General features: G+C 46.0%; 1 protein-coding gene across 9 annotated transcripts in view; it reads right to left on the bottom strand.

Annotated features, from left to right (window-relative positions):
* LOC144722300 (protein phosphatase EYA1-like) overlaps positions 1–22,443 on the bottom strand; it is a 153,674-nt gene extending 131,231 nt beyond the window's left edge. For 2 of the 9 annotated variants that reach the window (XM_078600423.1, XM_078600426.1), the window contains exons 1-2: positions 22,051–22,341; positions 10,342–10,494 (exon numbers count right to left, since the gene is read on the bottom strand). In XM_078600423.1, coding sequence (XP_078456549.1) covers positions 10,342–10,374 — 33 coding nt within the window. In that variant the 5' untranslated portion in view covers positions 10,375–10,494; positions 22,051–22,341. Of the gene's footprint in view, positions 1–10,341; positions 10,495–22,050; positions 22,343–22,362 lie in introns of those variants that run through there. The other 7 variants (XM_078600432.1, XM_078600433.1, XM_078600428.1 and 4 more) reach the window with 5 other exon arrangements.
* Between the last annotated feature and the right edge of the window lie 2,341 nt (positions 22,444–24,784).

Here is a 24,784-nt window from a genome sequence, read left to right as displayed (position 1 = left end):
CTGGAGTTGGCCGTGATCGGGAATCAAACTCGGGTCGCCAGGGTTTAGAACGCAAGCGCCGCTAATCGCTACACTATCTCTCATACAGACACCTATGCACAGCAAAATTGAGAAATAAAAAGTAAATGGGTATTGCAAAACGTGAACTGAAACCACAGGACATACCGACACAACAGAAAACACGAGGACGTGTGCACGATCACCTTTTATCAAATTCCAGCACAATGAGGTGCACCGCTCAGGATGGACATGTGAGCGCCATGCGAAAGGGTGCAAGGCATTTGGAAACGGGCACCCAAGTGTTTTGAGGGATATTGAACGGGAGACTTGGAAGTGAAACGCTACACCGCTTGCATCACGCGAGGTGTAACAAATATGCGCAGAAGCTCACGCAAATATGTGAGGGGTCAGAGGGCAATTAACCAAGTCGTGGATTTTAAATGGTAGCGAACGATTTGATTCGTATGAACTATCGAGAAAAACTGAAACGTTTATAAATTATACCCATTTTGCCCAAACATTAAACTCGTGAATTAAAGGACTCAATTGTGAACAGGTTTTAGGAAAGGTATACTAAACAGTGCAATCAAAATTTTGCATACCACCAGTTACGCATATTCTGAAAAACCCAATATCGTATATTCATGGTGGCATATTATAGTACACCGATGTTTTGGGTTACTCCGTTGAAAATTAAAGCCGGAAATGTATATTTGCATATTTAAATAAATATATACACAGGGTGGGCGAAAAATCAAGACACACAGGGTTATTTCATTTATTTTAACACTGTCATTAAAACATTTTAATTGTTTCAGTTAATGTTAAGTATTATGATTATTAATAGATTTTTTTCTTCTTCCTTATAAAATGACATTTCAGAATGGAATGACAGCTGACTGAAGATGAATGATTTCAATTGGTTTATATGTATACTTATCTTTCGAAACATCCTAAATTAATTTCAAAAGATAATTCGCGCATGCAGTATTGTTAATGGCAGTCAGTTTGAACATTTGTTAAAATAAATTAAATAACCCTATGTGAGTTGTTGAAATCAATATAATAACACTATGTGTCCTGACTTTTGAGCCACCCTGTAAAGTACAACCTGAATAGGCCAGGCGGTTCAGAGGTCAGAGCACTCTAGCAGCATTGCCGAGGGCACCTGGGTTCGAGACCAGGTTTCAGCTGCGCAACCACGACAACACCAGGTTTCTCAAACGTAACGGGTCAAAAGTCTCAGCCTGGTCACCAAATGACTGCACACCCCGAGTTGCCGAGATCAAGCCACCAAACTCTTAAGCCCTCCCAGGCCACAGCGAGCGCAGCACCCCCACCACAGGGGAGCCACGTGGCCCAGGCGACGCACACACATGGGGCGGACACAGTTGAGTGCGCAAAACAGCCACGATCTGCTGTCCCCCTTCGTTATAATTATCATCGTTGTCGGCATCAACGGCAATGATCAATCCACTGCGATCGCCCACGGCTTTGCGATGCAACACTCTGGTGAGCACCGACACACACACACACGAGCTGATCTCATCTACGCAGTGGAGGTCCTCTCGGACACGTCCTTTCCTTTGGCTGTCACTCGGTCGTCGGTCGAAATCATCGGCCATTATTAATTATCCCTGCCAAGCGACATTGCACAAACGAGACCCCCTTAGCAGTGGCGTCACTACGGTTGGTGTCACCCAGTGCGGTAACTCATGGTGTCATCCCCCCATGGACCTCCTCCTGTACCAGACCATTCAGAATCCTTCGTCATGTTTTTTGTACTCATGTTTTTCGTAAATCGTAATTCCCGTATATCACTGGATGTAATGACAATAGAAGTGACGTAAACAACTAGCAAAATTAAAATTACACCTTTACATTACAATGTCATACGTACAGCCTAAATGTACTTATACATAGTTTCACGTGGTTAAAATTAAAATTCGGTAAGAAAACAATAGAATTCGAAGTAAAAAAACGTAAAAACATAAGAACTACATAAAATCAGATATATATATTTGAAATACAGTGATGTTTTTAAAGAAATTTTTAAAAAGACTAAAATGAAAAAAAACACGAATTTAAGATATAAATGATATGTCTAAACATGTATCAAGAAACATAGCATTTCCCCCCACTTCATGTTTTAAATTGTCAATTTCTCTATTTAGTTATCAAAGTTATATAATCAATAATTGTTATACATGTACGTTTATATCAATATTAATCATAGAATAACATGTTATATAGTTGCAAATTGCTTAAATGTAATATTTCTTAGATTATGAATACTAACAACAAAATTGTTTTGTAAAATCTTTCTACATTGAATTACTACACTATTAGTTACATTATTAGTAACTGAGCGTAAGCCTTTTGTTATTAGTCTCCTTTTCTTTTAATTACTACTTAATTCTCAAAAAAGTTACTGATATAGGTTCACAAATACTAATTACCACAATATTGTAGCTAAAGCATCAGAAAATTACAAAATCAGTGACTATAAAAACACGAGCAGCAACGAACACAACAGCGCGTGCTTGTAGCGCGTGCAGACGACACAACGTGACTCGAAGCATCACTGTGATTGGGTAACAAAGACAGCTCTGGCCGGAGCGCATTAGAAGGTTCAAAAAGTACTTCACAATAGAGTTTTAGCCTTGTAGGTATATTGATACAGTACATGTTAGCTGGGCTTACGAAAAGTATTTTGTTGTTATAGCTAGGGGGATATTTTTTATAAAAAAATAAATAATTTCTGCTGAAACACTGCACAAAAATTGTATAGGCAGTCATTTTGGTGTCACCCCCTCTGATGGTGTCACCCGGTGCGGTCCGCACCCCCCAAGTGACGCCACTGCCCCTTAGGTTTCTGGTCAGGGGATATGAGGTCCCTAAAACCTGCGCATGTTCTCAAATCCACGTCTGCCACTTGCTGCCTCTCAGTGCAGTTCTCAAGTCCGCACCTCACCACGCTTCTTTGCGCACTTTGCAACATTTTTTGCTCCATTTTATTTATCGACGTCCGTATTTACGATCCGTATGTCATAGCGAATAAGAGTATACGCCAATTTAAGAAGTCTTGTTCAGGCACATTCATTTGTTGCTTTTCATTCAAATTCAGTTTAATAATACGAATGTATACAGTATGTTGAAATTATTTTGCACCGTACGTAGCCAACCGTACTAATGGAGGTTGCAGGGGAAGGACAACATACTAAATAAAGTATTAAAATCATCTTAAGTCGCTGTACAGGAAATCTTTTTTTTATCTGTCTTGACAGACAAAACAAAAAAATACCGAAACAAAAAAATCAAAACAAAAAACCACGAGTTGGGAAAATCGAACAACGCGGCGCACAGCGAACCAACCGTCCCAACCACCATGACCAAACGCAGCCAGCGGATTGTATTGCAATGTGTAGTCACCGATTGGCACTTCAACACCTCTAATTTAGGCAACATGGTGGGGGGAACGATAAACATCACACCTGGGGCAAGCAGCGACATCGGCACGGTGTTCCTCGTCGCGATACCACAGGCCCGAATTGCTAAAATAAAGAATTGCGCCTCGGGCCCAAAACCGGCAAACGGTGCAAGTGCACACGTGCAGGTTTGCCCCCCCCCCTCCGACAACAAACTTGTTAATACATTCAATTAATGGTTTTATAGCCTACTTGCTCAGGCAATAAATATACAGAGTGGAGCTTTATAAACATGAGGTGTTTTATTTGGAGGAGGAAATGAAAATGTTTTCTTGCTTCATCAGCACGCCACACAACGTGCAAACGATCACCTGTGCATGCTTACACGCTCGTGGTGGGGGGTTAGCACGCTGCGCTTATGAACCCGGCCGCGTGAGTTAGATTCCCCGCCACGGCTAGAGCGATGTCCAAATAGATTCTGGACAGTTCAGGTTCACCCTACACCAACAAACACCGACCAGCGTGGTGAAGCACAGGCAAATGACCGGTTCCATGTCTGGCACAGCATAAGGAGGCTCTCATGCAGCCGTGGATTCACACAGTGATCCAAATTATTGCTGTGGTCATTATTATTAAAACACAGGCAAACACCGGTGTGTGGCATTTATGTTTGGACGAGCAATGACGGTGCGGGTAATTTACTGTTTGGATGTGCGGTCATGTTTAAATGCAATAGGCCTAATCAAGATTTTTAAAAAACACCACCCTGAAAAAATAATTGCAAACAAGCAATCAAGAGGCTGATAAATCAAGTTAAATAAAATCGCACCGTCAGGCTGGAGTTAATGCACTGTGGATGTTTGGGATACTAGCGCTGTACCTATGGATGGAATAAAGGATTTTCTGCAGGCAATGGGGGGGGGGGGGGAATTAGGTCTTGAGCTTCGAACGAAATCAGGCTAGGAAGTCACGGTGCTGATGACAGTCAAGCAGAGGCGATTCAACACAATTGAAGGAGAGGGACAGATTCCAACCCAAACGGGTCGAGGCCAGACACGCGACCGCGTTCCGCCCCAATGCGCCACGACGAGCCGGGACTGCGTGACACCGAGGGAGGCACGCGTTCGTTTGCAAAGCAACCAACGGGACAGAGAGACGGCACCCCGCTCCGAGTGAGTTCTCGTGTCCAGGTTTAGAGCGGAGTAGGGGGCGGGGGGGGGGAACTTGCCAAATGTGAAGAAATTATCCGACGCATAGGTTCCAGTGAACAATCAAATTCTAAAAACGGTCTTGAAACACACAGGGGACAAAAGGACGAGGAGAGTCAAGAGTCAAGACGCCATCACAAGTTCAGATAAAAATACGCGCAAACGTCCGGGCACCAAGCTCGTAAACCGACATAACGAACGGGGCATCCAAACGCGTTTTTTTCCACCACTAAATTATCCGTCTTGCTGCACAAAATTCATGGGAGAGTCACACTGGCCCTTTAAACACTTTACAGCGGGCATCTATGAACGCGGCCTCAATTACGCATCTAACTTCATGAGCCGATTGTAATTTAACCGCGAAAAGCGTAACGAGAATGCTGCACAACATCTCGGCAAACCAGGAGATAGCACAAGTGGGCTTTTCTTTCAACAATGACGGCGGCTGCCGGCAAATTAACACACGGGAGCATAGCCGTAGCAGCACCTTAGCAGGAGCACGAGTATATTAAATCCCCATGTTGCTTTAAATTAATGGCCTGTGTCTGCTTTACGGCCACAATAAAAATATGGCTCAGCTCGTGCGAGAGGAGGAACTTGCAACACCCACCAAAATAAAAAAAAACGTGGCGGAACAGCTTATTGCTACCGGCTCTGGACGGAGTGCGCCACGGAACAAAGCCTCTTCTGAGAGCGGGGGCGGAAAGGTGTTCGAGTGGAGCGGGCGAGCGCTGCAAAACTGGCTGCCGGGAGCCCTTGAAAGCAATATATCGGCCAAAAGCAACAAACCAGACCGCCCGGGTGGAACAATGGCTCTGGCCACCCGCCGCAAAGACAAATAAACTGACCTGCTCACAAAGCGCCGGGTGGGGGCCAGCGGCCGGATCGGGGGGGGAGGGGGGAAATTATAAACTTGAAGCAGAAATGATGAACGTCAGCGCACCGTGCGGGGAGGAGAGGGGGGACAAGCGACGTGGGGGGAATGCGGCGGCAAAGGAGCGCCAAGGTGCGAGGGACGCTCCGGTGCTCTGCAAGGGCCGGGGACGCGGAAACAAAGCGTTACACAGGGGGAAGACGGGAGGGGGGCTTCTATCTTTCGCACGCACGGCAGTGCCAGGCCTTGCGTGACCCCCCCCCATCCGCCGTTCGTACGGGTGCCAGATTCTGCTGACCACCAGTGCCCCCCACCCCGAGCCAAATGTTTGAGCCAGCACGCAGCTGTGCACGTCCCTCAAAACGGCGGGTGTACAGTGCTCGTACATGCGCGTGTGTGTGTGTGCTCGTGTGCGTGCGTATATATTTATACTCACTTTATAGCATGTGCGAGGCCCAGCGCGCGCGTTTACTCGAATGCTCGAAGCTGGCGCCGGTGAGGGAAGATGGTGTCGAACGCTAACGCTCCGGTGGGCTCCCTCTCTCATGCGTACACACACGCCAGCCTAGCACGGCTCCAGGCAAGCGCAGAGCCGTGTGAACACAAAGCAGGTACAAGCGAGCGAGCTTTGTCACACGGCCATGAGCTCCACCTCCGATGAGAGAATAAAAGCAGGCGAAAGAGGACACCTTCTATAAAACAATAAGCGCTTCAAATCAAGCAGCGTTCATCCGTTTCAATTGGGCTTCTCTTTCATGAGCCCTCCCCCGTTATTCTAATAAATAGGGCTGTTTGGGGCGAGGAAGGGAGGGAGGGGAAGGCAGGAGGAGAATCCGCAGAATTGAACTTGGATTAGGATATTGTTTATGGTCACTTTTTTTTTTTCGCAAAGACAAATATCCTGCATGGAAACCTCGCCCAGGGTGACTTTCTTTGTCTTGGGAAAACGGAACCCCGTTTTGCCGAACCATCGCTGGGAAGGATGAGCGTCGCCACGAAGACGAGTGCCTTCGCTGCGGCTGCGGCGACGGAGCGAGCCGCACGCTCTCTCGCAGTTTTGAGGACCCCTTGGAACCGTTCCGACGCCAACATCGGAGCTCCGCTCGAGCAAAGCAAAAAAAAATCCGTAGGCCTCAAAGCGACGGCGCCGGAGGTTCACATCCAAATACGGGCGCGGGTTTAAAATGTCACCCCCCCGCCCACCCCCGGCACTCCACAAGCCCCCCCCCCCCCCCCAGACCAGAGCAGCATCAACGTAAATCATTTCAATGGGCCGTCGGTCACGCCGTTTGGACACAAAACGACGTGCGGCTTTGATGCAACGGTATGCCTCCTGCATCAGATAAGCCCCTACGCGGGTAAGAGCGCATTTTGAAATTCCGGCTACCGAACCGAAGCGGATGTCGTTTTGAGAGCTGGACATTTGACAGCTGCCAAGTGGTCAACTCGCATCTCAACTCTTTTGAGTGCACGAGGAGCGGTCGGTAAGTTTTCTAGAACAGGATATTAAAAATATGCACAGGCCAGTGCTTTATTCTCTAAGAGCGAGTGAATGTACGTACGAGGTGCGCTACCTGTGTACGTTTACGCGAATGGAAATTAATGAGCATGTAAAAAGTCACATCAGCAGGGATCGGGGGGGGGAAATCAGCTCAACATCTGCCAAAGTGAAATGTTGAGCTCTATATATATAGAATGTAGTATTATTTTATTTTCATGTTTCGCTTAAGCTAAAGTGACAAGTAATTATTTTCATTCAAGTTCTACTGTACAACATATTAAATTAATATGCAGTATACCACCCGAATGTTAATGAATAGTATTCAGGTTAAAACGCAGAACATAAGAGCCCTTATTTTCCACCCACATGATTGAGGCTCCCCGGCATTGCAATGGTGCTTTCTTCGGTAAGAGCCCCCGGACCAGGCAACAGTAAACCCTCGTTTGTTTAAACAAGAATTCAAAACTGCCGAAAAATGAGATCCGCGTCACTTGAAAGAAAAAAAAACGCCACTTCTCCAAGCCCCGTCTGCTACCTGACCGTATTTTAGTTCAAACCGGTTGAAAGCCTTAAAAAATATTTCTCACTCGGGAGCCAAATGCAAATGAGGTCGGATCGAAATTTGCTTTGGCAAGGGCGCACACCGACTCGGTAGTCTTGCCGCAACCAGAGCCAAGATACGAGAACCCCCCAGAATGCCTTTAGGCGTGAATTCACGCGCACCTGCAAGGTGGGGTGGAGGGGAGGGCGGCTTCAACACAACACAGCTCACCCCCAGAGGAGGCACCGTTTAGTGACGTCAGGGGCCCGGCGGGTTTTTTTTTTTTGGGTCTCGCTTGGCGGCGGCCCCGCGGCCCTCTTGTTTATCTTGGACGATCCCCTCCCACTTTCGGGTCACCGACTTCAGCTTGACCAGCCGAGCAGGTTGTGCAACGCGTGAACAGGCGCTCGATTTACGCCGGCGAGATCTTGCGACAGCCCCTCCCGCCGGTCGCTGGTGTGCGAACGCATCTGACATCATGAGTGACACTCAATTAGTATTTATCAAGTGACTTACGCAAGCAAACCGGCGGACGGCCTGCCTCGTGAAAAAGACATCGTTTTTTCGTGAAAAAGAATATATTGCGCAGAAAATGTTAAAACTTTATGAAGCTGCTGTTTGAACGGTATGAAATTGTACCGTTCTACGCATTTATATTTGTTAAATCAATGTGCAACGAAGAACAAATAAGAGAACATTTGGAACAAATAGAAGGTTGGGCGTTGCATCAGTTGCAAAGCCGATTGTATATCAGCGTGCCCCGGTTTTCCGGTAGGGATGGGTTGTGTAATTTGTGCAAATAAAGTGAGTTTTTTTTCTTTTTCAGGTAAACGGGTGGGGAGGGGGGTGGCAGGGGGGGGCATCCTTTACTTAAGCCAGGCTTAAAAAAAAGTGAGGAGCATTTTCTCTGCTCGGGTTATAAATAGGCAAACTGAACGCAACGTAAGGATTACGCTCGTGAGCCAAACTTGAAAGGGCACGCTGGACTTTTGCTTCACGTGTGCAACGCAGCAGAGCCGCGAACGTAGCAGTGCCATGAAGGAGGAAGCGGCTGCGGCTCTGGTTTGACGATCACAACCTCAAACAGCCACCGGAAAAGCGTCCACGCGATAGCTGGTGCTCTGGAGTGATTACCTGTGCTATCACCAACCTGTGCTATTAACACCAACTAATGTCTGTATGTTGCACTTCTTTCGCCAGTATTCCACCGCTCTCCACACCCATCCACAAAACAAAGACAAAGATCCCCCCCGTATAGCCTGAACAGACTGTTGGGCAAGTGCTGTTAGTGAGCATCTATAAAGGCCGGAACAGCACACGAGGGGGTTGGAAGCCAACACCACTCCCGGCCGCCTTTGTCTCCCCAGTAGTAATGTTTGCACACCATACAAGGTATTGAGTCGAACTAGGGGAGGCCCAGGACTGGTTCAGATAATCGTCACTGGTGGCGAGCGGGAATCGAACCTCGGTCACCAGGTTCATAGCGCAGCGCGCTAACCGCTACACGACCACTCCCCACACACCCATCCACACTCAGGCTCACGCAAGTTATCCTACCGTGCTGCGTGTATGGAAAAAATAAAATTCACAAAATGGCAATTCTTATTTTAAACTCCACTATTAATGCATAAATCATGTAAATATATTTACTGTATAAACATTGTTGTGGAGTTCGAATCCCGGTCACGGCTAGAAGTCAACAGTTGGCTGTACTGTTTGTTGAACTTTTTTCGCACCGTACGTAGCCAAAACGTGCTAATCGGAGGTGCGAACTAATACAGATCGGCCATGAAAAGTACGTGCTGCATTGAGAAAAAAGAACACATCACCGTGGCGATTTTTCCCAGGAAAAACCATGCAAGTAATTGGACCAGATAATTTTTTTTTTAAATAGTTTCAATCAAAACAACAGCTCAGTGGACAATGGTGCGTGGTATGGAAGATACGACGACAAGCAAGTGCCTGCGTGCCGAGCCGTCACAGCACACTGGGGACAAAACTGCCGCAAGACAAAAACTGGCACGGATTGGTAATGATATCAATGCACATTGGCAATGCAGGAAAGCGTCGAGTTATTTTTTTCCCCAAGGAGGTCCCCCTGCATTGGGATGTTTGGCCAATTCCATCGATGAGCATTCAAGCATGTGGGAGGCAACAAGAGTCAACGGAGAAAACCCAACGTAAAGCTCCACACAGATGGATTTCCGAAATCCACTCGCTTGGCTGCACTGCCATTTCGTGGTCACCTCGCTGCCCAACAGGTTTGGAAAACTCGACAGATCTGTGCGATCCACTACACCACGCGGCAGAAGTGCTGGATTACAGGGTGAGCAACCGTAGACACGTCACATCAAATGCTAACTGGCCCTTCAACCTGGGTTCATTCCATTTCTTTTGTTAAACATCACCAATTGAATCACAACATTAGCATACCCGATATGTAAATACCCTGCTGGATGAGGGCTTCTCCCCACCTTGCGGGCTATGAGGAATACTTGAACATACTTCACCTCTCTGGTCAATGCAGATGAGTGAAGCGGGGGGAATGCACAAGAATAGCGTTGGATTTTGCCGCTCTGCCCTCAAACACCCACAACGCCTGTTTACGCCCGTGTTTTATTTCGGTGGTCACCCATCATCCTAAATAACTTTAAACGTGGCATCCTACTCAATGTTTCCCTTTGGGTCCCGCCCCCTTCCCCCGAACGCGGTGAGAGTTTTACAACGCAGTGACGAGCCGGAGAGACGTGAATGGGAGAGAGAGAGAGAGAGGGGTGCTTCACACTCACAGGCGATTCACTCGATTCCCGAGCAGAGTCCATGGTCGGGCGATGAACGTCGTCGTCGTCGCCGCCCCGCCCCCTCGCAGCTGACGGCTCGAGCCTCCCTCACCCACGAACGCCCCGAGCAGCGACGCAAGCGAGATGCAGCCAGCACGCGAGCTAGTGGTGGAAGAAGAGAAACTGGCGTAAAACAACAAAAATATGCACAAGTATAAACCCCTGTTTGTCATTCCATCCACTGCTGCATGAGGAGGCCTCCCCACACCGTGCAGAGCATAGGGATTAAATAACCATGCTTTACCGTGCTGGTCAGTGCGGGATGGAGAAATAAACAGGCCCCGCGATTGGTGTATTAGATATCACCTCGCCGCTGATGTCACCCATGGCCAGGAATTCAACTCAGGTAGCCGGGCAATACATAAGTGTGTATTACAACACACGCGTCATAATGAGTTTATAAAATGTGTGTCCCTGTAACACGAAACTTCCAAAAACTGGCAATGGCTGATATTTTAACAAAAATATTGCACAGTACGCATCAGAGCATTGAATGCATTGCCAATGACAACCACCACACACCAAAGCACACTCGCACAGATAAACACACAGGATTGAAAGGGTTTGGCTCAGGGCAGCAACTGTGTAAGTGTTTCCAACAATCGGGAGGCATCAGCTTGATATAGAGGTGCAATAGCCACAAGCATCTATAAGTAGAAATTCACCCTTTTTACATTCAATTAAATGCTACTTTATTAATTGTTTTTAATCACAATGTTGAACACATATAACAAAGCTGCTTAACGAGGTGGGTCAACATTGGCGATGTTGAGAAACACATCATTTCGATTCGTTTTCGTCTTAAGTGGTTGAGTCAAATTGAGCGTGTTAAATGGATACATTTCCCTTGTTGCTGTGCTGTTATCTAAAAAACCCAAATAAGCATAATGTAAATTCTTACTTTCCACACTTAAAATATATTTTCTTTTACAATACTCTCAAGCAAGATCCCTTCAATTCAGGCTGTCGTATCATGACTTCACCGTAGCCACGACACAGCGCAAAACCTCGGAAAATTTAAAACACATTCATTCCACCGACCACTGCTTTACAGCTGCACGTACATTTGCAAACAGTCTCAAGTCATTTTATTGGGGATCTTCCATTTCGGCGTATTATATTGGCAACATTGCGGTTGGGGGGGGGGGGGAATGGCAGGTTACACCGCACATGAAAGTCACCGGGCGGTGGGGACGTCGGGCAAGCATTACCGGAGGAGTCCGTTGTCAATATACGCACGCCGCTTTTGCGAGCGAAGGGCCAGAAGCCGCACGAGCGTGAGCCTCTCCTACTTCGGGAACGCGCCCACGAGGCAACGGTGTGCGTTGCAGGATACGCGCAACGCTGCACGCCCGGTATGCTCGCGAGAAAAAGCCGTTTGCCAAAGAGTAAAGAAAAAAAGAAAATAAATCGATCGCACGGTCAGTGACGAGAGGGCCGCGGGTGTTTGGGAATTGGTCACGCCCGACGCAGACTGCGGGTTTTCGCGGGCGAAGAGAGACCGCGCAGGTGAATGCAAAGCGCCTGGCGGAGCAAAGAAGAAAAATGGAAAAAAAAGCATCTTTGTGAAAAAGGTGGCAGTCATTCCAGCACTTTTTTTTTCATGGAATACATTGCACGTTAGTTAAACCAGAGGTACGACCATCTATTATTCGTAGTGGGTGGGGGGGCAGTTATTTAACTTCTTATCGCATTAAAAGATGAACCGTGGTGGTCATTTTGTTTCATGTCACATGGCAGACATTGTCACATACAGTACTGTGATAATGTTTATATGGCAGGTCGTGCAAGTAAAAAGGCCATCTTTTTTCTTTTAATACATTGAAGTGTAGGTGGTCGGCAGATTGTAATTTTTAAATTAAGATTTCACAGCCAAATTCGATAAAACTGCAATGTGTATGTATTCAGGTTGCAGGGCATTAAATTCGACATTTCGTGCCGGGAGCTTTTTCAGGAACTGACCACCACATGGTACAACCTGAAAACACATCCAGAGCTACAGTGCGCGAGCTCGAAACTTTACGCATGAGGGAAATCCTATTATTGTGATGACATTGTTCATACACAATAATACTAATGATGGATATATACACGATGCTACACATATACCCCGTATAGTACAATTACCAACAACACTGACTTTTAGTCTTACAGCGTTAATTTATTTATTTCATACGTAAATCACGACTTCTGCGTTATCACCAATTATAATTATTATCCGACACGACAGCTCCGCATTAGATTGCACGCAGTCCGTTAACAAAAGCGCTCATGTTTACAAGGTACGTGACGTACGTGGAAGCAGGTGGTTAATTTGCGCCGTGACGCAATTATACTGCGGACGGTAATTATAAGGCCGGGGGAACATTTTTTGCAAAAACTTAGTATGGGCTGTTGATTTGCAATGCCCGGGGTGATCCTGCATTTTGAAGCGAAACGAAATTCACCCCTTTAAATGTGGATATTGATGCGAGCGCTAAATCCGCGGCCAAAGTAAACTGCGAATGCCAGTAATGTCAACCACAGCAATTGAAACGCTATACTTGAAAATAGGCCTGCAACATTCTGTCGTGTCATTTACACTGCTCTCTGTATTGTACGAAGCGTCAAGCCATTGAGGTTTGGCAACTCTGTGTGCACGTTTGGGAGGTGCCAGAATGCTAGCCGAAATCTTTATTACATTATCACTCGGCAATTTTCTATCCACTGCTGGATAAAGTTATCTCTATGCAACCTCCATCCCTCAGTCTTATGCATGTATGTTGAACTTCTTTCACACCGTACGTAGCCAAGCGTGCTAATCGGAGGTGATGGGAAGAACAAATTAAACACAAACAGTAAGTTGAAAAGAAATGAGTTTTCAATCTAGATTTAAAAGTGTATAGCTCCAGAAGGAAGAGCGTTCCAGACGGCCGCAGAAGCACATCTGCATATTGCCATATCTGAAAATATCCGCTTAATGTTGAGTGCTAAATATGGTTCCGAACAGATTTTTTTTTCTAGGTTGAAGATACCACTGCTTGTGGGATTGTGGAGCACCGCGATTGCAATCGTGCTGCCGACTTCAAGTCTTGGCCAGGCCCACCTTGTCCGTCAGTCTACTGGGGTAGGTAAAATGAGCACCACACTCTTGAGGTTATTATTCTTCTTTTCTGAAGTTCTCTTCCCAAGAGCAGTTCAACGGCTCAAGATTGCCCAATTATCCATTTACTGCACACAAAAACGATCTTACTAAACTCGGGTTTATACTCAATTTGGATAAATTCCAGCTCTAAAATGTTAAAATATCTGTCAGGGCAGGGGGGGAAGTTCTGCCCTCTACTGTGTGGGTCAGGTCACTTAAAGGGAGCTTGGAAGTAGTTCTGGGATATCCGCTTCTGTCAGCCATTCTCTGCGAGAAATCCGAATGATTTCTTCATCTCATGACATAACATTGATAGCAAAATGAGATTTGGTGGGAAGTGGGTAAAGGTGGTGGGATGACCCTAATTTAGACACGTAAAAAAAATCCTACGTGCATGAATGTATGCATATATCATGGGCAGAAAAATCCATTTGTGGATTTGAATCGATGCATTGTGACATACCTACTGAACACCCAGCAACCCTTATCTCACTGATCCTCATTCCAAGCTCAAAGGACAACACCGCCGAGCTCCAAAGATGTGATGACATCAGACTCCTGCAAGGTGCAGCACAGGCCCATTCACCGATCCGAAAAATAAAATAAAAAGTGCAAACGCTTCAGATAAAACAACCAATGTGGCAGCGATCATCGACCATTTGGTGGCGAAGAGCCGGTGGTGGAAATTCCACGTTTTCCAGTACGAGAGCAAGTCTATCCATTAGGCTACTGGTACTTACAGTGGCAGGAAATGTACACGCGTGCATGTGTGTGTGTGTTAGGAGCGGTCACGTACGTGTCACCAAAAAAACCCAGGGTTTGTTATGAAATTGCCAAGGACGCATTCATCACCTCTTGTTTATCTGCACAGTGAAAAAAAAAATCACCTTTGTTGGCTAAAAAAAACTTTATATAGCGTGTTCTTGACGCATGCTATAACCTGTCAACCATCCCCAAAAAGGAAATGAAATGGCGTGCACACTGGGGGAATGTTTTGATTTACAATGTTGTGGTTTTTGTGCATTTGTATACTTGTTATCATGCACACAATGTGGGGGGGAAACACTATTTACATAACAACGCAGAAGACAAACGCTTCACATTATTGAATCTTGTCAAATATGGTCACCAAGAATAAATGTATAAAAGTGCTTTACAATATTTTTTTGCTATTTAATTCGTGATACCACACATCAGTTGGTTACGAATAATTCATTGTGGGCAGTGTGGAACTGTTGTTCCTACCTGTATTAGTTTACGTATGAAAAGGCTACTGTAAACAAAACGCCACATATAAGTGAATTCAAGAACGCAGGCCAGCAAAAAAACTATAATTTATAGCCATTTATTCACTGATGGATGAATCCTTCCCCCCCATGCTATGCCGGTCATAGGTATTGTTTATCCATACTTCACCACACTTATCGGTGCAGGTTGGTGTGGATGGCCGGGAGCCCGGAACCGGATCAAACATCAATCGCTACCGATTTCAGCTTTGTCCAAGTATTGAACACGGATTGCCAGGTTAATAGCGCAGTGCAACAACCACTGTGCCACTGCTGCCACGTCTCATTATTACTGCCTAAGTATTTGTGACAAGGACATACGTTGCTGTGTTGCACAAAGACAGACAGCTTTATTACACTTTGTGAAAAGGGAACCACTTATGAAACTGATTGTGTTTTGGGGATCTGTGTTGCGGGAATCAACTAAATAATGATCACCATCGTCTCGTTGGAGATTATAACGCCACCAAGGTGGCGAGACGTTAACAACCTCGCTTGATATACAGGAGGTTGTGGGTTCGATCCCAACCCTGACACCTGTTGTATATTTGCAGTGTGCATGTTTTCCCTGTGTTTGCGTGGCTTTTTCTCCAGGTCCTCCGGTTTTTCCCTCCAAATTTAGAAAACAAGTGTTTAGAGTATTTTACTGTTATACATTTCCACATAAGCCACTTCGTTGAGATATCATTTGTGGCCAGGTTGCTTCTAAAAAAGAGCTATGTATCGCTCAGTGGGCCTTAGCTAGTTAAATAAAAAACAGTTTCGTTTTTAGTTTGGTTCTGTTTTGGGAATCTGTGTTGCTGGAATCAACTAAATAATCACCACCATCGTCTCGTTTAAGATACTCTAACTCCACCATCATGTAACAGTTGCAGGTTCTCAAACCAAAATATTAATTACGAAACTAAAAAAAGTGACTGCATCAGCAGCAGTAGACAGACCATGGCTAATGATAATAGAAGAACAATATATATACTCTAGTAGGTTAATGTTTTTAGCCAAATCGTTTTTTCAGAGCTCAAGGTTATTGCCTTAAATGTCAGCCTATTACACATTTTAGTTCTGCACTAAGGGTCTATAATGAATGTGGTGATTGTAGTTATGTGGGCTCATTACATGTTTGTTGAACCACTCTGCTCTGATAAACATACTTTGGTCCAGACCTTGTCTGTCTATCTGAAGGAACCAAAAACGGTATGGGTCTGTGAAGTCATATCGTCAGTGGCCCAGCTTCTAGCAGCCGAGCCGGCTTCAACAATTGGCCCCGGCCTGGCTTTCCTACCCGAGGCTGAACTTTGACCCTTGAGGTGCAGTGGGTTCAGGCAACAGACGAGAAGACGAGAAAGCTTTAAGATCACCATTACACACCACGGCGACATTTATACAACTATAGTGTTTCACTCCACTATTTTTAAACGTGTAACTATTTAACATCTTTCACAATCACGCGAATGATGAAATATCGCAAGGCCACACAATTACATTTTTATCAAGCTTCTCCATGACTTACCCTTTACGGCATCGACTCACTCCCGCAACGGACAGTGTTTCCTTGATAACTTCTCTCAGTGTGTCTCAGTGTTTACGTGACTCAAGAAGCACATTAGGTGTTTGTGCACTTAAAATAGTCAAGTGAAACACGAGATTGCGAGGGTGCGCAGTGGTAGGGAAAGTGAAATGGCGGCATTAAACCTCTCAAGTCTGGCCCCTCGCTTCGTCGGACCAAGAGCTTGTGCCAGTTTGGAGAACTGGGTGGAGGTGAAATGGGCCTGAGCTTGCGAACCATAGCAAGTGAGCAGATGTTGGAAAGAAAACATCAAACAGCAGGGATGAGCACCTTTAAGCCAGGTGCACGGTGACAAAAAAAATATATATAACAGACTGCGTTGGCAGTGGCATACACAACCACAGATTTTTTAAAAACCACCGCATTTGTCAACAACAATTGTGCAGTCACTAGCTAACAGAAATTTCTAAAAACGGGCTGATGCTTCAGGCAACGAATGCATCTTCTTTCTTCAGAGCTGAGAACAAAGAGACCGATCGACTTGTACCAAATAATCTGGGGTAGTGTAAGGGGTTCGCATGGGACAAAGAAAAATATGTATAATACAATATGTGCGTAGCTTAGGCTCTAGAAACTTACCTATTGTAGAATGAGGGGTCTAGACTTAGAATAATGGCATCTATTTTATTGTACCTTAATCGGTTTACTTGTCAACATGCCTGCGGTCAAGTGGACACCGAGCCACTGATCTCCCCCCCCCCCCCCATGAGTAGGAAGCAGATAGTAATTTAACGAGTGCAAGGCGTGAAGATATTTTAATTTTAACGATGTAATATTCACAAGCACAGTTGCTCTACCAACCAGATATGCCACCCAACTAACTGGAGTTCAATATCGCAATTTGCAGTGATACCCTGAGAAAAAACTGGATTCAGCTACGGTCGTAATGCTGGCCATCTAATCATCTGTGGCCAGGTCGCATCTGAAAAAGAAGCTAATGGCTCAATATGCTTTACCTGGTTAGATTTAAAATACTTTAGTTTTTTTGTGATTCGCTTACCGTACCTATACTGTACACTCCTATCCGTGTTTTTGTATTATATGTTATAACTTTATGACCCACCCTGACTGGAACATGTGAAAAAGAGCTTTATAGCTCATCCGATTCCTCCAGTATATATATACAAATATTCTGATCTTCTGAACCGAGGGTTTAAAAAATTTGGAGATAGATCTTTTTTAACTTCCACCCGGTGCCTGGCCAATGCGGCAACACCAATTTGCTGGTCCTTGCCACAAAGCGCTCCCAATGTCCCTATCACCACCAACAGTTCACTCCCTTGCCACGCTCACCCCCCACTCGTAACGCTTAAAGATACCCGGGGGGGCACGGGACAAAAAAAAAGTGAAGGGGGGAAAAAATAAATTTTTAAAAATTACTTCTCACCACGCCCTTGGCGATCTTAATCTCTGGCACAGTGCACGCACACACACACATAGGGCTTTAGGACCGCCAGCCAAGACCAATCAACCACTAACAGTCATTCCTGTGAACTCGCACACCAACGTTTAGAGGGGTCCACACCGCGAAACCAATGGGCCATAAACTAAATCTCCTCTCCCGCCTCTTGTCCATCCAGCAATTTTTTTAAATTTTTATTTTAAATGGGTACACAACACACACCTACACACACACGCGGTTGAGTCGACTGGCACCTGAGTGTAAGGAGGGCAGGCCCAATGTGACCCCCCCTTAGAGTTGTGTAGAGCTCCCGTGTAGCAGACGGAGTGTTAGCACCAGCAGTCGCAGAGGGCTGGAGCTTTTGCATTTACCTTTTTGTTTTACCGAAACCATCCGTGGCGTGACGGACTTAACAAGATGCCTGTTAGCTGCATTGACTGGTTTACTGCGCACGGGCTGGCAAGCTAGAAATAAAAGTTATAATTACGCCGTGAACCCACACACACACACTGGGGCATCAGCCGGTTGCGCAATCCAGCCAAGTGTTGAACATCTTCTGAAGGTTTGAAGCTTTCGTGACTGCAAGGATTCATACTCTTAGTTCTTTCGGTAAAGTCACGTAGGTAAAAAATGAAATAACAATTAATAAAGCAAATCTGGCTGTGACGGTCCCACCAGATGACGGAGACTTGTGTTGCCTCCGAAACGTCGTCATTTTTATTTTATCTTTATTAATTTAAATTTCATTTTTTACCTACGTGACTTTACCGAAAGAACTAAGAGTATCTTCTGAAGGATTGTGAAAGGGAGGAGAGAGAATAAGAGGGTGGCGAGAGACTTTTTTGTTCTGTGTGTTGTCTTTGAGTTGTGCGTAGGCCTAGGCAAGGTAAGGAAAACGTTAAAATGTAAAAAAAGAAAAAGCCTACCTTTACCTTACATTTTACCTTACCACAATACAATAACTCTATCCTACCTTTTACCCTTTAGCAGGTAAGGTAAAAAGTAAAAAAGCAACAAGCCTACCTTTACCCTACCTTTTACCCTTACCCCATATAAATTACCAAATTACAGGGTAATTACTGGGGTACTACACATGAAAAAGGTTTATAATGGTAAATGCTCGGTAGAGCGCTTTATACATATAGAATACTCTCGATTCCAATTTTACACGCTTTCTTTGAACTCACTATCTGTTGTTGTCGTTGTTGTATCCTCAAATCTTGTAACTCAATTTTAACCCACTTCCCAATGTGCTATCGACCAGAGGTGTGGACTCGAGTCATGTGACTTGGACTCGAGTCAGACTCGAGTCATGAATTTGATGACTTGCGACTCGACTTGGACTTGCATAACAATGACTTTGTCCCACCTCTGCTATCGACTGCAAACTTGGTATACTTATGTCATACTGATGACAACACTATATTCCATCATAAAACATATATGTTTTTAAACATTATTTTTTATATGTTGTTTCGGCTTGGGTCTAATTGTCCACGGTCAACTGACGTTGGCTGTAATTGGCCACGGTCCCTTACGTTATGGCAAGCTTCGGGGCCACTTCCTGGAGTCGTGGAGTTCTGTCATTACTCGTACATTTAATAAAAGCGTGTTTTTTAAAAAGTTTATTTTAATATTACTTGTTAAATGGAGGCCACGGACTGCGCCACAGAGCTTTTAGCGGTAAACAAGGTACCGTATTTACCGGGTAATACTTCGCGCTACCTTTACCCTACTGGGTAATTCTGCCGAGCTACCTTTACCCGACCCTTTACCTTACCCCTTGGCATGTCGACACCACTACCCTTTATCCTTTTACCCGGTAAAAAGGGTAAATTACCTTACCTTGCCGAGGTCTAGTTGTGCACCTTTCGGTGTCATCTGGTCCAACACCATGTGAGACTGGGCTCTAAGAAAAGCTGTCTCTGGTGTGGACCAATCAATTTCAAGGACAATGCATGCATTATCAGAGTTGTGTTTTGTTTGCATTCTGACCGCAGGTATTGTGGTTAATGCAAATACGATTCTTCGGAAAAAAAAGGGGGAATCTTTCTAAAAGGCAACATTTAAATTGCCACGATCGATCACGGTAGTTGTGATCAGCCTGTAAATTACAAACGGAGCTGCCTGCAGGCCGTGCCGTGGCAGGGACTTCATGTGTCCCGCTGCTTGGCACGAGGGTTGATGTGATGATACGGTGGATGTGTTTATCAGGTATTACCGGCTGTTGTGTACTCTGCATATAACAAAGTAATGTGGTCGTGCCCGCCAAAACGAGTGGTTGGGGGGGGTGGGGGGCAGAACGCCATGATCATTCAACATAGAGAGAGGTGGGGGGGGTAATTATACACCGATAAATGTAAGTAATGTATGTTGAACTTCTTTCGCGCCGTATGTAGCCGACCGTGCACATCGGAGGTGCGGGGAGAAGGACAACACACGAAACACAACAGGCAGTTTTCTAAAGAGATGAGTTTTCTATCGAGATGTATACGACAGAAAAGTGACCCTATAAATAATCACTGCACTGCGTTCAGGATTAAAATAAGCGTATACCACCTTTAGTCTGGACGTAACATTATTACATCCATCCGTAGTGTTATGTTCCATAACCGATCATGAGTAGCAACAGCCCAGCAGCTACAGTAACAAGAGTCTAAACTCTCAAAACACGTGGAGTTGTGGTGGTGGTCTACACGTGGAGCTGTGGTGGTGGTCTACACGTGGAGCTGTGGTGGTGGTCTACACGTGGAGCTGTGGTGGTGGTCTACACGTGGAGCTGTGGTGGTGGTCTACACGTGGAGCTGTGGTGGTGGTCTACACGTGGAGCTGTGGTGGTGGTCTACACGTGGAGCTGTGGTGGTGGTCTACACGTGGAGCTGTGGTGGTGGTCTACACGTGGAGCTGTGGTGGTGGTCTACACGTGGAGCTGTGGTGGTGGTCTACACGTGGAGTTGTGGTGGTGGTCTACACGTGGAGCTGTGGTGGTGGTCTACACGTGGAGCTGTGGTGGTGGTCTACACGAGGAGCTGTGGTGGTGGTCTACACGTGGAGCTGTGGTGGTGGTCTACACGTGGAGCTGTGGTGGTCTACACGTGGAGCTGTGGTGGTCTACACGTGGAGCTGTGGTGGTCTACACGTGGAGTTGTGGTGGTGGTCTACACGTGGAGCTGTGGTGGTGGTCTACACGTGGAGCTGTGGTGGTCTACACGTGGAGCTGTGGTGGTCTGCACGTGGAGTTGTGGTGGTCGACTACACGTGGAGTTGTGGTGGTGGTCTACATGTGGAGCTGTGGTGGTGGTCTACACGTGGAGTTGTGGTGGTGGTCTACACGTGGAGTTGTGGTGGTGGTCTACACGTGGAGCTGTGGTGGTCTACACGTGGAGCTGTGGTGGTGGTCTACACGTGGAGCTGTGGTGGTGGTCTACACGTGGAGCTGTGGTGGTGGTCTACACGTGGAGCTGTGGTGGTGGTCTACACGTGGAGTTGTGGTGGTGGTCTACACGTGGAGCTGTGGTGGTGGTCTACACGTGGAGCTGTGGTGGTGGTCTACACGTGGAGCTGTGGTGGTCTACACGTGAAGTTGTGGTGGTGGTCTACACGTGGAGCTGTGGTGGTGGTCTACACGTGGAGCTGTGGTGGTGGTCTACACGTGGAGCTGTGGTGGTCTACACGTGGAGCTGTGGTGGTCTACACGTGGAGCTGTGGTGGTCTACACGTGGAGCTGTGGTGGTCTACACGTGGAGCTGTGGTGGTGGTCTACACGTGGAGGTGGTCTACACGTGGAGCTGTGGTGGTTCGGGTTAACAAGCCACCGCTATGATCAGACACCGACCGACGCTGAACAAGCGCGACTCGTCGTACACACAGCGCACTGCCCGAGACACACTTCCCCCGGCGTGCGTGCACACAACGTGCGTGTCGATGCAAAGTACACGTGGGAGCGTAGCAACAAGAACACCCCCCCACACACACACACTTCCCCATGGCCATTGATCCGCGCGCACCGATACAAAGTCACTTCCCGTAAGTGTCGTGCTGCGTTCATCGATAGCCGCCACGACGCCTGCTCGCTCACTCAACTCACTCACGACTGCTACCCACCAACCAACACAGAGAGAGAGAGAGAGGGGGGTGCCACAGCTAACACCGCCGATAACAGCTACACCACAAACAGCAGCAGTCCGTAAACCACCACCACCACCCCCCAGGGCTAGGCCCCGCAGCCAAGCATAGCCTAAGGGTGACATTACACGACCCGCCGGCGTGATGGACGAACCGGCAGAGATGGATGGATGGAGGTGGTGGTGGTTGTTGTTGGTGGTTGGTGGTGGAAGCAGAACCACCGGACAAATACTCACAACAACAACACACTCTCTCACTGACGCTGCGGGCTTGCTGTAACAAGGGCGGGTTGCTTTGGGCAGTGGTGGTGGTGGCTCTGCTGTTGTTGCTGCTGCTGCTGCTGTGGTGAGATGGAGGCCGGTTGGTGAGTGTGAGTGAGTGTGGTGGGTGGTGGTGTGCAACGAGATGAATGAAGCAAGCGGCGTCGCTGCCTGTCGTGCGTGCGTGATGTGTTTGGTTTACTCACAGAACCCTCCTCCTCCACCACTCTCATCACCAACCCCTCTCTCGCATTGCCCTCTCGCTCCCTTCCCCGACACGCGACTCGACATTCAGCGCAGCGCCCCCTCCGACTGGCGCTGGGCTGAGCGGTTTCGGTGGCAAACCCCGGGCGCAGATTTCAAGCTACGCCGCTAGGATCCGTGGCTCCCACGACCCAACCAGTTGAACGAGAGCGGTGTCTGTGGGCTGTGTGGATGATTATCTCTCGTTGCGAATGATGGCCCACAATTGTGTGTGCAGGAGCTGAATTGGGAAATGTCCATGGTTTTCAACCCACGCGGTTTTATTGCCCCGTTATTCGGGTCCATTACGGCGTTACGGGAGAAATTGAGTTTTTGGGTCCGTACGGCGTTGCAGTTGTTTCAATACGGGCAAACTAAAAAACATTGTGTTTCTCCCTTGTGATAGGACTTTGTCGGATGAACGTTGAGATTTATAAGGGCACGGGGTGACCAATAAGGTCTAAATTGGTCTGTAATAAAGTACGCACTTATAAGGGGTTGACAGGTATGGATTTCCAGGGTTTGTTGGTCAGGACGAAGAGGGATTACAGGAGAGAATTCGTGCAGGTTTGCTCCAACTCATGTGGAGTCTGCCTTACCGGTCCTATTTCTCCACAAATTCTTATCCTGAGCCATCTCCAACATGCACCCTACAATCCTTCATATCCGAGCTGAGTGTTACTCGAATTGCTATATTTTTTTAATATACGACAGCTCGTGGTGGCGACATGTTAACTACTTCGCCTGGTATGGAGGAGGTCGTGGGTTAGACCCTCACGCCTGCTGTGTATTCTATGGTTCTTTCGGTAAAGTCACATAGATAGAAAAATAATAACAATTAAATAATAAAAATAAGGACATGACGATTGCTTGTGTTGCGATCGAAACGTCGTGATATTTTTTCACTTTATTTATTATTTATTTTTATTTATTTGTATTATTTTCTATACTCTTTGGTTCTTTCGGTAAAGTCACGTAGGTAGAAATAAAATAAAATGTATTTTTTTCTATCTACGTGACTTTACCGAAATAACCATAGAATATTAATTTCTGCAGTCACGAAAGTTTTAAGTAAAAATGTAACCGCCTGTTGTGTATTTGGAGTTTGCATGTTATCCCCGTGGTCGCGTGGATTTCCCGGGTTTTCCCTCCGCATTTAGAATCAACATGCATTTAATAGTATTTGGCTGTAATACATTTCCACATGATAAGCCACTTTGTTCAAGCCATCATTTGTGGCCAGGTCGCTTCTAAAAAACAGCTATCTCCGTGGGCCTTATTTGATCAAACAAAAAAGTTATAGTTAGTTGGAAGGAGCACAAACTACAGTGCTTCATTACAGATTAACTTTGCCCATACACTACTGTATTCTATGCTTTTGTATGGCAACACTTTCATGAGATGAATGCTAATGTCGACGTCTGATAGGCACGAGATGGCTTCAGAAGAGAGTTCGTGTAGTTTTGTTATTCCTCTGCTGAAGGAGTACAGTGGTTTACTAAATGGGTATACTCTTTGGTTCTTTCGGTAAAGTCACGTAGGTATAAAATATAATCAAATTAGTTTATGTATTACCTACGTGCTTTTCCCGAAAGAACCAAATAGTATACCGATTTAGTTAACCACTGTACTCCTTAAAATAAAATAAATTGTTTTTTTTACATTTATTTATATTTTATACCTACGTGACTTTACCGAAACAACCAAAGAGTATGGATAATTGCAGTCACGAAAACTTCAGATCTAGATTACAAAAGGGGTCTATAGCTGAGTTTGTCAATTTAACACGTAGTAGGCTTTCGCAACCATTATCATCCATAATATAGGTGTTTTGGGTGAGATCGTGTACACATAAATGCGTCGTTAAACCCGCCACCATCCCACACAACCAGTTAGTAAGGTTTGTTACGTAAACAGAACATGCCAATTCGTTACGAGTACAGCACCCCAGTGTGTTGGAGAGAAAATCCACAACGTTTACAATCTGAATACGACGTTTCGCCAGTAATTACAACTAGCATTATCAGGCGGACAGCCAGATTTGTGGAGAAATCCTCCTGTTTCGTTCTTTAAATAGAGGAAAGATGTGATGACGTTACTTGTGAGCCCTTTACGTGCTAAGAGGGGGGGGGGTTAATGAATGCATGTTAATTACATGGCCACAATCGTGCCACTGTGGCTTGTCTTTAATTCATAGAGATAAACTCCACGTATAATAAAATAGGGAAAATTTGTTTTTTATCCATCATAGAGTTTTTTTGCGGTTAGATCGCGTAAACCCGTAACTGGCCGACACAGTCAATCAGTAAGGTTTGCGACATAAACAAAACGTGCCAATTCGTTACTAGTTCCACACACCAGTGTGTTGGAGAGTAAACACAACAT

Source organism: Lampetra planeri, chromosome 14 (genome assembly GCF_965212315.1).
Source record: "Lampetra planeri chromosome 14, kcLamPlan1.2.h2, whole genome shotgun sequence".
NCBI classification, from domain to species: domain Eukaryota; kingdom Metazoa; phylum Chordata; class Hyperoartia; order Petromyzontiformes; family Petromyzontidae; genus Lampetra; species Lampetra planeri.
This window is presented reverse-complemented; position numbering and strand designations above follow the sequence as displayed.